The sequence below is a fragment of the Falco punctatus genome, assembly GCF_963210335.1.
Source record: "Falco punctatus genome assembly, chromosome: 8".
Lineage (NCBI taxonomy): Eukaryota > Metazoa > Chordata > Aves > Falconiformes > Falconidae > Falco > Falco punctatus.
Window position 1 is genome coordinate 7,238,859 of NC_137588.1, and position 13,115 is coordinate 7,251,973.

Below are 13,115 nucleotides of genomic sequence, written 5' to 3' on the forward strand. Positions count from 1 at the left end.
ACAACTTGGTGCGTGAACCCATCGGGAACCCTACTATGAAGCAAAACCAACCATCTTGTATCACCTCTGAATTGAGCTGTAGATTCAACAGACACACTTCTGAGCCTTTCCAATGCCTCTCCATCCAACACTCCATTTGCAAAGCCATAACAGAAGGACTCCCAGGAACATGACATGGTTTAAGAAACACCCTGAATTAGGTAATCCATTTGCATCAGTTATGAAGACTATTTTCACGTTCTTCCAAGTTAAGGGTGAGAATCCAACTGTACCATTAAAATTTGATAAAGTTTTAGAACATGAGATTCTTCAACTACTACTCTCTCTAGAGGCCAACAAAAAAAAAGGGGGAAGAATAATACCCAAAGACCCACAGAGAAGGAATGGAGTGGGTAGGTATGGGCCATCTTGTTTTTGAAACAGGCTAGCGTGGGCAGGCGGTCACATTGTTAGGCGGCTGCCTTCTTAATGTTGCCACCAAGGCTGGAGTGACTCAGCTGGCACCACACTTGCTGCCAGTGTTGACTCACACTATAGTCTGCTGTGATCATACACATCGTGCTGGCAGGGCCACAGAGCCACAGGCAGCAGTGGTGCTGACACAAAGTTCCTCCTTCCTGCTACAGCCTTCCAGCACAGCCCCTCTCTCTTGAGGGTCTCCGTTCACAACCCTCCACCCCCAGCTATGCTACTTCTTACCCAAGTTCCCACTGTATTCTTGCATGGATGAGCATATTTAAGAGGTAAGCAACTGTTGTCTCACACTCTGTTGAACTCAGCAAAATTTTAACTCAAATAAGTGCTTACAACCAAGACCCATGAGGCATTGGCACATGCCTTTGAACTCTCAAGCCACTGATTAATTTTAGCTGTCCTCAGCTTGCCTTTGCAACTATTACCTTCCACATTAAGAGTGCTGCAAGGTTTGGAATGCACTTATCCTGCTGCAGAAGAGTCATGCAGTAGGCCAAAGAGCTTCGCTGATGTGAAAGAGGCAAAATACGTCAAAGGCAGAGTGCATTAACGGTCTTTGTCTGCTTCCCTTTTACAAAAAATAGTGGGAACAACAGGAAAAAGGAGCAACTTTTTATACAAAAAAAAAAAAAAAATCACAACATGCAAAATTGGTACAGAAGAAAACCAAACACCACTTTTTATCATTCTGGAAAAATGCAATTCAAAGACCTACAACTCCCATAAAACTCTCACTGGGCTGTCCTTCCCTGGCTCTGGCTACGGGGACAGATGACAAGACACAAAGAGTCTTAAATTCAATTACTATGTTGGGGAAAACGGTCCAAACTGTTGTAAACAAAACAAACAGGGACAAGCTGTCAGCACAGGGTTGCACTGGCATACAGACAGTGACCAGTATTAACAGCCACGCTACCATTTAACAAATCACTTGGGGTCACACATGCAACTCCTCTGGAGGATACCAACATCAAGTGTCAAGCATTTGAAGCCTTCCCAGGGTGCCAAGAGGTGAAGGCAGGGAACCAGGCAGAGAAAGGAGTATTACAGTCTGGATGACCTTAAGCTCCTGGGGACCATTCTCAATAAATACCACAGGCTTAACGTCAGCAGTTCTCCACACATCAGAGCTTTGATGACTCAGCACAGGAAAGGGTCACCCCATTTGGCTTTACAAGTATTTTTCAAGAAAAACAACCCAAACCCAGCAGTTCTTAACCATAGCTGAGCACAGATCAAAGCAGTAAACTGTTCACTAGAAGATTATGACAAAGCAGCACAACTCCTCAGATAAACCAATCAGCTTCCCTCAAAAGCATTTTCAAGCTACAGCCTGAAGGAAAAGACTCTTCCACAGTCTGTACTTTGACCACAGGAACATGACTTTGCGGCTTTGCTGCGCCTCAGTTTTTATCCTCCTCCCTTCTGGCCTCTCAGATGGAGGGAAAATCCTGGTGGTGCCCATGGCTGGAAGCCACTGGCTTAGCATGCAGCAAGTGGTTGAAAAGCTCATTGAGAGAGGACATGAAGTGGTGGTGGTTATACCAGAAGCAAGCTGGCATATGAGAACGACAGATGCATACGTGGTGAAAATATACCCAGTGTCCTACACATTAGAAGAGCTAGATGGCTTCTTGCATGAATACATTCTTACTCCTAATATGAAGGCTCTAGCACTACAGAACATACTGAAAACACCTACTAAGGTGGTAAAAATTTATCACTGCAAGAACCTGTTCAGCATCAGGGAAACAATGCAACACCAGGATCAACAGATCCCATGTCCCTGTGCAGAGCATCAGTTGTTCAATGTTTTTCTGTCCCACGTGGGTTCTCCATGGTTTTCTTCATGACATGGACCTGTTTGGTTGGGGATTTTATGCTCTAGCTCAGGGGTCCTCTAACTTTTTAAACAGGGGGCCGGCATGCACATGAAGTGGCAGGAAGCCATCTGCAACTGCTTGGTTTCCCCCCCTGAACCCCTGGCAGGGGCTGGGGGGGTTCTGTAAATACCAGGGGCAGGATTAAGGACCCTGGGGGACCGTATCTGGCCCGCAGGCCATAGTTTGAGGACCCCTGCTCTAGCTTATCTTAGCCTATACTATGAAATGCCCAAAGCCAGATGCACTAGTAGTGTGTGAATGAAGCTTGAAGCTACACACCATCCCATTCACCACTGGCTAGATTAAAGACCGCAACAACATTCAAGTCAAGAAATGAGTCACATGAGCTTTCCTTGACATTGCTGAGATTTAAAAAAAAACACACAGGTCAAATTCCAGCATCCTCTTTTACATATACTGCCTGATTAAAGACACAGATTTTATTTCAGAGTTAGAGGGCAGACACAGCAATGTAAACAAAGATCCCAACTGTTACCAAACTGAACACAGAGAATCACCGATGCTTTATACCTTTGAAGCTTCAACAAGTTTATCACAGGCTCCACATCGATACAAGTTCTCATTTTCAAAGTACTCTTCTTCTACATACATATTCCACAGGGCTTCCTCCAAGCCAGCAACACCTTTTACTGCCACTGTTAAGTCTAAGAAATCTTCCTATGCAGAAGTACAACAAAAAAAATAAGGTAGTAAGCGTTAAGTTCATGGTACATCAGAAAGACATTCATCCCATTCACCACAGCAGATGTTAAGCATTCATGCTTATGGGGAAAAACCCCCATATATGCACAGAAAATTTAAAAAAAAACAAACTTTTTTTTAAATTACAAAGAGCATAAAAGACTAAATATAATGTTTTACTGTTGCTACCTCCCTGCAGCACTCTGCTAACCACATCTACTAAAGGCAACACTTGCCAACTCAGACGATGCAACACTTGTTTTTTTTACCCCTGAGTCACAGCCTGATGTAGGTGGCTTAGAAAATGCCAGCCAAGACTTAAAGTCATGCATAATTTTCATGTTTTCAAGTCTGCAGTGGCCTAATCAACACACACTACCTAGATTCAACAAGGCCACCAGTGACACAGAAAAAAGATGTCATTATTTTTGGAGTTTAAAAAAAAGAAAGCACATCTAAAGCATCTTCAACACACTAAACAAACCTATCCTGGAAAATCACCTGGCTTTACCTGTCTCTCACTGACATTCTTGCATTCTTTACAAACAATCTGGTTGACGACAATCCCATGGTACAATCGATTAATAAGGTCATGACCTGAAGTGCCCACAAGAGAAGTTTCCAAAGCACTGAACAGAATCCGATTTAATTCCTGCACATCATGCTGCCTCATTTCCTGCATGAATAAAAAAACAAACTTGAAAAAATAAAATAGTGCCATCTGCTTTGCTTATTGCTTAAAAACAACATATATTAAGTGTGACAAAGACAGCTGCCTCAATGACTACCCACATATTTACTACCTTGAGTAGTGAAATAGCAAAAAAAAGTAAAAAGCTAGTAGAATACTACCTTTATTATTATTTACTATTCTTAATTTAGTTATGTTCTCTAAGTACCCACAAGTACATAAACTATAACACACAAGACCATTTTCACTTGGGTAGATTTAGACTAAATTCTAAAACTTCACTTTTGGTAATCTAAGTATTTGAGGGCAAGAACCCCAGTTACTGTTCAGAAAATGTTCCTGTAAAAATAAAAGGAAAAGCTACTGAAATTGTATCTAACAGAACAATTTTATTTTGTTGCTTGGTGTAAACAACTGCCACATACTTCTGCAGAGACACAAGAGCATACAACAATCATTGACCCAATTCAGTGCTGTTTCCACAGCTTTAATTATTTCTTACAGTGTCAGAGTTAAAAAAAAATGTTCTCCATTTTGGAAAAAGTTTATTAATGATGGTGTCACTGATGGCAATTTGTACCTCATGGCTGTTCCACCCGAAGCTCTCAGTAAGGTCTGTTGTAGATGCAGCCTGCTGGTCCAAGAGCAGAAGCTGAGCAAATAACCGTTGAAGTTGTAATGGAATTATTCGAACCTAGGAAAAAAAAAAAAAACACCATCAGATCAGAAAGAGTCTTCAAACCTATAATTTAAATAAAAAAGGAAAATAATTTAGTACAAAACTTTTAATAAACCACTGCTGCCTATGGATTTCATAACACATTACTCAATTCACACCAAAACATCAGTCAGACTTCGTTCCCAAAAATGTACAGTGCCTCATGTTACTCAGCCAAATAGTCACAGAACATACATTTTGTGACACAGCAAAACCATAGCCATCACCAGAGTAAAAAAGGAGAACTTCCTCTGCTATTTCTCATAACACTAAACCCTAAAACCCCAGCTACAAAACATCATGACAGACAGAATTAACATGTGCTATTAATCCTTGCTCCAGTAAAGGGTTTGGTGGCTGGTTGGAAGGCATATGGTTAGTGTCAACAAGCTTGATTAGCTACCTATATTTATCTTGGACTTAGGAAGAAAAACTTTTCTAAGCAACCAGTTGTTTCATTTTAACCCAAGAACTAAAAGGTGAAATTATCTAGCCAACTTCATAAGCACTTTTAACATTTTTAATATTTTTAAACAAATATTAAATTGCAGTCCCACACCATCTTGTGCATGGGTGGGCTGCTAAACCCTCAGAGAGCAGTCATCTAGACTGCACACATTACTTTTCTTCTGGAGACAAATAAAGTCATAGCACTGTAGCTTAAGTTACAGAAGAGAAAAAAAACAATACCTAAAAAAAGGACTGTACAGAATTTGGGATTGCTCCTGCTCCCCTTGACAAAATGATCTCTGCTATCAATTTTGGCAGAAACAGGCTCAGTATCTTACTTCTGAAGCAAAAGCTTATGGCACTGAAAACTTACAACTGTGTGAAAAATCAAGTAATTGGCCAGCCAAACTGCCTTTCAGTATCAAACTTAGGCTTTCATGCATTCTCATAAGAAGTTTCATGTGATTTGAAATTACATCCTTCCAAATCAACACTCAGCTGTGACTCAAGACAAGAAAATTTTGAATACCTTTGCATCTGGTTTACTGCTATCATCCAGAGTCCCAAGTTCTTCAGGTCCTAGAGAGAACAGTGCCTCTGAAATTGTAAAGAAAAATGCCTATTTAAAAGAGGACAATATTCCCTCTCCAAAGACTTACCTTTAAAGATTTTAACTGTCAAGCTCTATGATGCTATTCTTTCTGGCAAACAAAGACATTGCACAACATTTCTGAATATCATTCATCCTTGCAACTGGTTCAAGCTATTACAATAAAGCAGAAGTAAGCGTGAAGGTGTTCAGATGGCAAAATATTTCTTCAGGAATTGTAGCAGTTCCATTAAAAAAATGATACTGTACAGCAAGCAGTAACCTCTCATTTAAGTAAACTGTAACTATCCACCTGTAAGAATTGTAAATGTTGCTTTTCTTACATTTTGTGCAGAAGTGAGGATAATAATTTTATATACCAACAGCTCCGAGTTTTCTGTGGTAACTTATTCTAAGTGAACCAAAGGAACTGTTCCCGAAAACTATCTGTATTTGTGGTGTTTCTTTAATAAAAAAAACCTAGAAATGCAAGTCACTGTAAAATATCAACTCCAACATCATTTTAAGAAGATTTTGAACACATTACCTCTAAATTCAGGTGTGAAAAGCAATGTCTGCAGAAGGGAATTGAGGTAGCAGGTCCCACCCTGATTTTTGATACCACTTAGGTTGGTGAAATCCCTGGGAGCTGGAGGCTCAGAATCTCTGGGCTTTGATTTCTTCCCTTTTCCACAATGATTGTTTGAAATAAAGGAAAAATCCTCTTCAAATAAGTCTCCAAACATTGTGAAGGCAAACCAGTCCTTTAAAAATATAAAATCATCTATTCACTAAAAAAAAAAAAAAAAAAATGCAATTTAATCCACCCACCTCTAATCCTCCAAGATAAACCTTTCAGCCCTGACTGAAGAATTTGTTGTAACTTTCTTCATCTTACTCTGTTCACTCTAAAAACTTATGTCAGATCCATACAAAAACATACATTAAGTAACAAAAAAGCATTTATGTTAGCACAGGTCTGACTAGACTTTTAACTAAAATCAAATATATCACATTTCAATTTTGCATGAGCGTACAGAAAAATAAATAGGTCCTTCTAAACATCCATAATTAACTAGTGTTCAAGTTGGACAGTTTCCTGCCTGAAAGGTACATAAGGCCTCTCAAACTCATCAAAATCCCTGCACCGTCTCTCAACAAATCCATGTGCGCAAGTAACCTGTCTCTGGTATTGGCCGGTTCAGATGGGAAAAGTGTAGTATGAGTCAAGAATAAATATTATCTTTGCTTCCAGGTTTGAGCCAGAAACTCAACATCAACTAAGTCTTCTTACAGAATTTTTTTCTTCTTTTTTTGGAAGCCTTGTGACCTCTTAGCATGTACCAGGACTCCCAAAGATAACTCCCATTTTTTTTTTTTTGTACTTGTCACCCCGTAAGTTCATTTGGTATGCTGTAGCTCTTGCATTAGCAGTGAGCTACTTTATAGTATTGTAACTCATACTGAAGCAGCGAATAATCACTCCCCTCTTTACCCTCAGTCTGCATGCAATTTTACAGATATTTATCATACTCCACTCAGGTATCTCTTCCAGACAAAAGCTTCCACAAAGACGTATTCATTCCTACAACCAAACTTGTCCCCTTTTTTTGATTATCCTTATCTAACTGCCCTTACCCCCTCAAACTTCTCCGTTACTTGTTTCTGAGATCAAAGGACCACATCTGCGTACAATGTTCAAGATGTGCACAAACCATGGCCACCTATAGCTAAATAATGCTGCTCTGGTTTGTTCTCTTTTTGTAAGAGCTGCTGAGCACTAAACTACTTTTTTTAAAAGCAATGTTTATTATTACCCCAAGGTCTCACTCCTGTATGCTTACTTCAAACCCCACCACTATATACACACTTTACAGAAATACACATGTGAATATATATAACTGCAAAGCTGTGATCATCTCTGCCCCACGCTACACCTCTCTGGACTCACCTACAATGACCATTACCTGCTTTTGCTTCATTTCAGCTGCCTATCAACATAAAGGTTTTATAAAGCTTCACTGATGGCACTTGTCTTTACTGCAATAAATCCGCCGATTTCACAAGAAAAATTAATCACTTCAGCACCCACTATTTATTTCCGAGAGTTTATGATATGCTAAACACAGGCCCCAGCAAAAACACAAAGTACCTCCCCTCTATGACAGCTGATCTTCTGTTTACTATCTTTTAGCTAATTATTTAATTAAGCAACAACTTTCTTCTCCTGTGTCAGCTTAATTTCGTTAAGAGCTTTCAGTCAAACCTTGTTGAATACCTTCTGAATAGCCGAACATACTTCGTAGCTCTCTATTCAACCAACTTGTAGTTCATCAGGAGTTTCCTACAAGTCTTTTTATAAAATAGCATTACATTAAGCCTATTTCAGTCCTTCCCACAGTAGAGCAGTTTTTAGGCAAAAGGCTATGCTCAGAGCTGAGACTATGAAGCAGTATGGCGGAGTTCACTCTGCTTGTTCTATAATGCTTCTTCAGCATTTCATACAACAGGTATCCCCATATAAATCCCCACAAAATAAGATGGATGGAAATACTTCTTAATGAACATAGATGGGAAAGAAATAATTTTGATTTCTTTGCATTAGGTTTTTCTGCTCTGAATGCAGCTCTTATGCTTTGACTGCCTATAAAAACCCAAGTCTGTAAAGGTCCCACCCCACATGCTTCAAGACATAATTATTAGGTTTAGCACTCTTTCCAAACTGCTTTGCAGCCTTCATCCACTTTTCCAGTTAGGCCTGCTGCACTTAGCATTTAGCCACACAAAGATTATGACCCTTCCTATTTTCCTAATCCCAGAGCACAAAGCTTGCTCCTAATAGATTTGTTCACCATAAGAAAGGTGCATATCTAGGAGACAGCAACCACCTCACTGTATGACAGTCTGCTGTACCCACCCACCACTCCAGAGAAGCAGTTCACCAGGACAGTGCCAAATCCTCCCTCGCTCCTTATTTCTGGATCCTCAAAGCACTGCTGTTAGGAGCCTCCTCTTAAAAAAAAAAAAATCATACAGTAATATAGATTAGAACAAATCTCTGGATAATGCCTCTGGCCCAACAGCCTCACAAAGCTGGGCCAATTTAGAGTGCATCACTTAGTTGGGCCTTGCCCTGCCAAATCCGGAATAACTCCGTGCAAGGAGATCCCAAAGCGCCTCGAAGGCACTCCCCTCCATTCCCTAGCTCTGATGGGAACCGCCCATGCTGTGACTTGGGTCTGGCACCGCTCATCCTACTGCAGCGCACCCCCTGCAAAAACCACAGCAGCACGGTCTCCACCCCGCTGACCTCCGCCGGCTGCCCCTGCCTCTCTCTGCCTCCCATATGCTCCAGCCCCGGAGCCCCCGCGGAGCCGGGCCCAGTCTTCAGACGCGGTCTCACCGGTACCGAAGACAAGGACCGGTGACCCAGGCCTGCCGCCCGCAGCCAGCGATGCACGGCCCCTCGTCCCCGCTGAGCCCCACTCACCGCTCGGAGCCAGCACCCGAACCCGGTCCGGCCCCTACCGCCACGGCCCCGCGGCCGCCGCCATATTTGTTGTGGCAGCGCGCAAAGCACGCTGGGACCTAAAGATCCCCGCGGCTCCGGGACTTCCCGCACCTGGCCAACCCGAGAACACGGGCGGCCCCTCGCTCCACAGAGAGAGGTCCACCTCTTGCAAGGGGCGGGAGGGACCCGCAGGGCACGGACGCCGATACGAATCAATAGACCGGGCGGCAAGGCGGCCCCGGGGCGGGCGAGCGCGCACAGCCTGCTGGGAGCCGTAGTGCTGCCCGCAAGGCCTTCTGGGGGTTGTAGTTTCCTGCCAGCCGCGGTGCATCGTGGGAGGCAGCCTACTGGGGGCGAGGGTAAGGGTTGCCGTGGAGACCCCGCGGCCTGCGCTGCATGGCCAGCCTGAGGGCCTAGGAGGAGGCGCAGCCTCTGCTGGGCCGTGGGCCTGGCGGGGGGGGGGGGACAGCACAGCTCTGCCATCACCCAAACCTCTCACGCCGCCACCAGGGACAGGCCCTGCTGAAGCCTTCTGAAAAACATAGCCGGGGATGAAGCTTAATGGACCGGCTTTGTAGTGCAAGAGGCTGAGGCTGCTTCTCCTTCCACCGCTCCTGGTCCAGCTCCCTCCTAGGCGTCGCATGGCCCCATCAAGCACAAGCCAGGGCTCGTACTGCTGTTGGGATCACAAATACAGATGAGCCTGGCCAGTAATCAGAGAAGCTCAGTTCCTGCTTGGAAACAAGCGGGTGTTTGCATCTGCCTTCCTAATGCTGCCACCAAACCTACAACTACCCAGCTGGCACCTTGCTTGCTTCCAGTGTTGAGTCTCACTGTGCTTTGCTGTGGTCAATCGCATTGTAACAGCAAGGCCACAGAACCAACGGCAACAGTTGTGCTGACACATCAGTCATTCCCACTGTGGCCTTCCAGTACAGCCCGTCTCCCTTGGGGTTGTCTGTTCAACCCCCAGCCAGGCATGCGGCTTCTTACCCAAATTCAAAGTTCGCACTGTCCTCTTGAGCAGGTGACCACATGTGAGAAGTAAGCAATATATCTTGCACTCCCTTGAACCCAGCAAAGTTCAACTCATCTAGAAACCCTTGCCAGATAACCAGGCCTACTGAGGAACTCTGGCAAACTCTCAAACACCCAAAAACGCCACTAAGGTACTGATTAACTTCACCCATCCTGAGCTTGCCTTTGCACCCACTCCTTTCCCATTAAGAGTGCTCTGAGGTTTGTGTGGCAAATTTGTCCTGCTGCAGAAGGTAGGGGAGAGCAGAACATGTCCCTACCAGGTCTCTGCTTACCCCTCTTCAGTAAATAGGAGGGGTGCCATTACAAAAATATATATATTAACCTTTTTGTGAGAGAATTCTGTTTGCTAAACTTCCCTTCCCAACAATCATTTTTAAATGCACTTTATATAAATCCAGAGATAATATGTTTTAGTTATTATTCATCTTTTTTTCCTTACAGTTTATAATAACATAAAAGATTTTAAGAGTATTTTTTTTCATTTTTACCTCACAGCTTCTCTCCCGACTCTGAAGTTCAAATATTTTGTTTTCTGCAAAGTTATCATGAGAGAAAACTGCTCCCTGCCACTTTTTCCAGCAGGTTCTCTGCACAAAGAAAAAAAAAAGTTACAGACAATGGTAAAACAGGAAAAAGAAATAAAAAGGCTGATAGGAAGACATGAAGAAAACAATACAAAGTTAATTGTGTTGCATTGACTATTGTATGGAAGGGAGAGAAAAGAAGTTGTGTGCTTGAGGGACACAGGTTATATGGCTCTAAATATCTTAGGTTGCATTATTTTGTCACATCACGGTGCTATTTAGGCATCTAATCATTTCAGTATGCATACATCAAAAACAATGCTGTGAGGCTGAAGACTCTTGCAAACCCACCCTTGCGCTGAAGCTGCCTGCTAGCCAAGTCAGGTCCAATACCTGGGCTCACACCTGAATCTACTGAACAGCCCAAGGCATACGGGGAGCAGGAGTCATTAAAAGACATGTAGTACAGGTCTTGTGTCCAGCCTCTACTTGACATACAGGCAAGTGATGAGGCTTTTTCGGCTGCCTGAGGGCTGTGTCGTAGGCTGTGAAACAGCCACATTACTGCTCTGAAACTGGGCTTCAGCTTCACAGATCTCTGCCTCAGCTGCCAGGTCAGCCTTTCTCAGTGTCTCTTCTTGGTGTCATTGTAGACTGTGGAGATTCCTGCTGGCTTATAAGAGCTGGCTTATCTGCCCTTTCCCCTTATCCTGAGGGTCTCCTGTCCTCAGAGAAATTATTGGAACATCCATGTCTCCAACCACAGTGAAATTTGTTGAGGCTCTTTTCATATGTTACTGCGGTGTTGGAGCTGCTTACACCAGACTTGCCTTCCTTGGTCCTGGCCAAGGTGTAGGACAGGACACATCAATGATCAAGTCCTAAGAAATCTGACTAGCAAGTCGAGGAGGTTATTCTCTGTTGAACACTGAGGAACTCCAACGACTCAGCACAAGAAAGGGTCACCCCATTTGGCTTTACAAATAATGAGAAAAAAAACTCAAACCACTCACAATCCAAGGCAGTGAATCATTAACTAGAATATTTTGACAAAGCAGCACAACTCCTCAGATAAACCAATCAGCTTCCCTCAAAAGCATTTTCAAGCTACAGCCTGAAGGAAAAGACTCTTCCACAGTCTGTACTTTGACCACAGGAACATGACTTTGCGGCTTTGCTGCGCCTCAATTTTTATCCTCCTCCTTCCTGGCCTCTCAGATGGAGGGAAAATCCTGGTGGTGCCCATGGCTGGAAGCCACTGGCTTAGCATGCAGCAAGTGGTTGAAAAGCTCATTGAGAGAGGACATGAAGTGGTGGTGGTTATACCAGAAGCAAGCTGGCATATGAGAACGACAGATGCATACGTGGTGAAAACATACCCAGTGTCCTACACATTAGAAGAGCTGGATAATGCCTTTCATGAGTACGTTGCCGCTCACCTGAAGGACCTGCCTTTCCCACTGAACACTCTAGCAATATACAACAGCTTAACGCATATTTTCCGTAAGCTCTTTGTTCAGTGCAAGGACCTGTTCAGCAGCAAGGAGACCCTGCAGTACTTGAATCAAAGTGGCTTTGATGCTGTCCTAACAGACCCCATTGTTTTGTGTGGAGCAACAGTTGCTAATTATTTTTCTCTTCCATCTGTGTTCTTTGTGAGAGGATTTCCTTGCAGCTTACAGTATAAAGCACCGCAGTGCCCAGGCCCTCTCTCCTACATCCCGAGAACATTTACCTCCTACTCGGACCGCATGACTTTTTTCCAGAGAGTGGAAAACGCGTTGCTTGCCCTCCTGGAGCTTGTGTACTGTAATGGTTTCTACGAAGATGCAGTAGAGTTTTCCTCTGAAGTTCTTCAGAGAGATGTATCCCTGCTAGACCTCCTGAGCTCTGCTTCTGTTTGGCTTCTGAGATTTGACTTTGTGGTTGAGTATGTCAGACCAGTGATGCCCAATATGGTCTTTGTTGGAGGTATAAACTGTGCTCGGAGGAAACCACTGTCCAAGGTATGTTCTTTTTCCTCCAAATTGTACATTTTCCAATTAAGTGCAATTACATCATTTCTGGAAGTTTAGAGCTATTGATTTTTTTATTATTATTTCTGGTAATGATTTAATACAAACAGGTTTTGACAGTTCTTTTCCACAGGCTGAAATCATACTACCTTGATGGAGGCAGATGACTTACTTGAATTCATTAGGATTATCTGGCAAGTCCAAAAAAAAAAAAAATGGACTTCATCAGCTAGCTACACATTATTGTCCTCAGTGAATGCACATTATTATACACCAACCACGCTCAGTTTTGATTTCATTTTCATGGAGTCTGACACATTTTTTTCACCTGACCAAAGCCCCAAAAAACATGTTCCGAGAGTCATCTTTTGTTCTAACTCTAGGCTCAGCAAAGTCAGTTAATTTGCTTTGGTTGTGTTTTCATGACATATGGTTTCCAAACTGGCTGTTTATGTTAAGTTATTTCTGTTTGTAGATCATGGTGAAACATAAATGTGATAAGGAAATGGGAAGAATT

At 43.0% G+C, this 13,115-nt stretch overlaps 2 protein-coding genes across 11 annotated transcripts in view; one reads left to right on the forward strand and one right to left on the reverse strand.

The window, feature by feature from the left end:
- The window catches only part of USP40 (ubiquitin specific peptidase 40), a 38,503-nt gene extending 28,915 nt beyond the window's left edge, over positions 1–9,588 (reverse strand). For 5 of the 10 annotated variants that reach the window (XR_013930235.1, XM_080400668.1, XM_080400665.1 and 2 more), the window contains exons 1-6: positions 8,911–9,588; positions 6,055–6,271; positions 5,448–5,515; positions 4,331–4,444; positions 3,571–3,735; positions 2,889–3,035 (exon numbers count right to left, since the gene is read on the reverse strand). Coding sequence is in view for 9 of the 10 variants with exons in the window: in XM_080400668.1 (XP_080256794.1) it covers positions 2,889–3,035; positions 3,571–3,735; positions 4,331–4,444; positions 5,448–5,515; positions 6,055–6,271; positions 8,911–9,501 (1,302 nt within the window). In the remaining variant the exon portion in view is untranslated. Of the gene's footprint in view, positions 1–2,888; positions 3,036–3,570; positions 3,736–4,330; positions 4,445–5,447; positions 5,516–6,054; positions 6,299–8,424; positions 8,520–8,910 lie in introns of those variants that run through there. The other 5 variants (XM_080400669.1, XM_080400670.1, XM_080400667.1 and 2 more) reach the window with 5 other exon arrangements.
- Positions 9,589–11,742: 2,154 nt separating this feature from the next.
- Positions 11,743–13,115, forward strand: LOC308069020 (UDP-glucuronosyltransferase 1A8-like). Its single transcript, XM_080400698.1, has one exon. The coding sequence runs from the start codon at positions 11,744–11,746 to the stop codon at positions 12,656–12,658; it is 915 nt and encodes a 304-aa protein (XP_080256824.1). The 5' UTR covers position 11,743; the 3' UTR covers positions 12,659–13,115.

Bases quoted from the DNA above. Each gene is read 5' to 3' on its own strand.
- LOC308069020 (XM_080400698.1), top strand. From the start codon at position 11,744: ATGACTTTGCGGCTTTGCTGCGCCTCAATTTTTATCCTCCTCCTTCCT.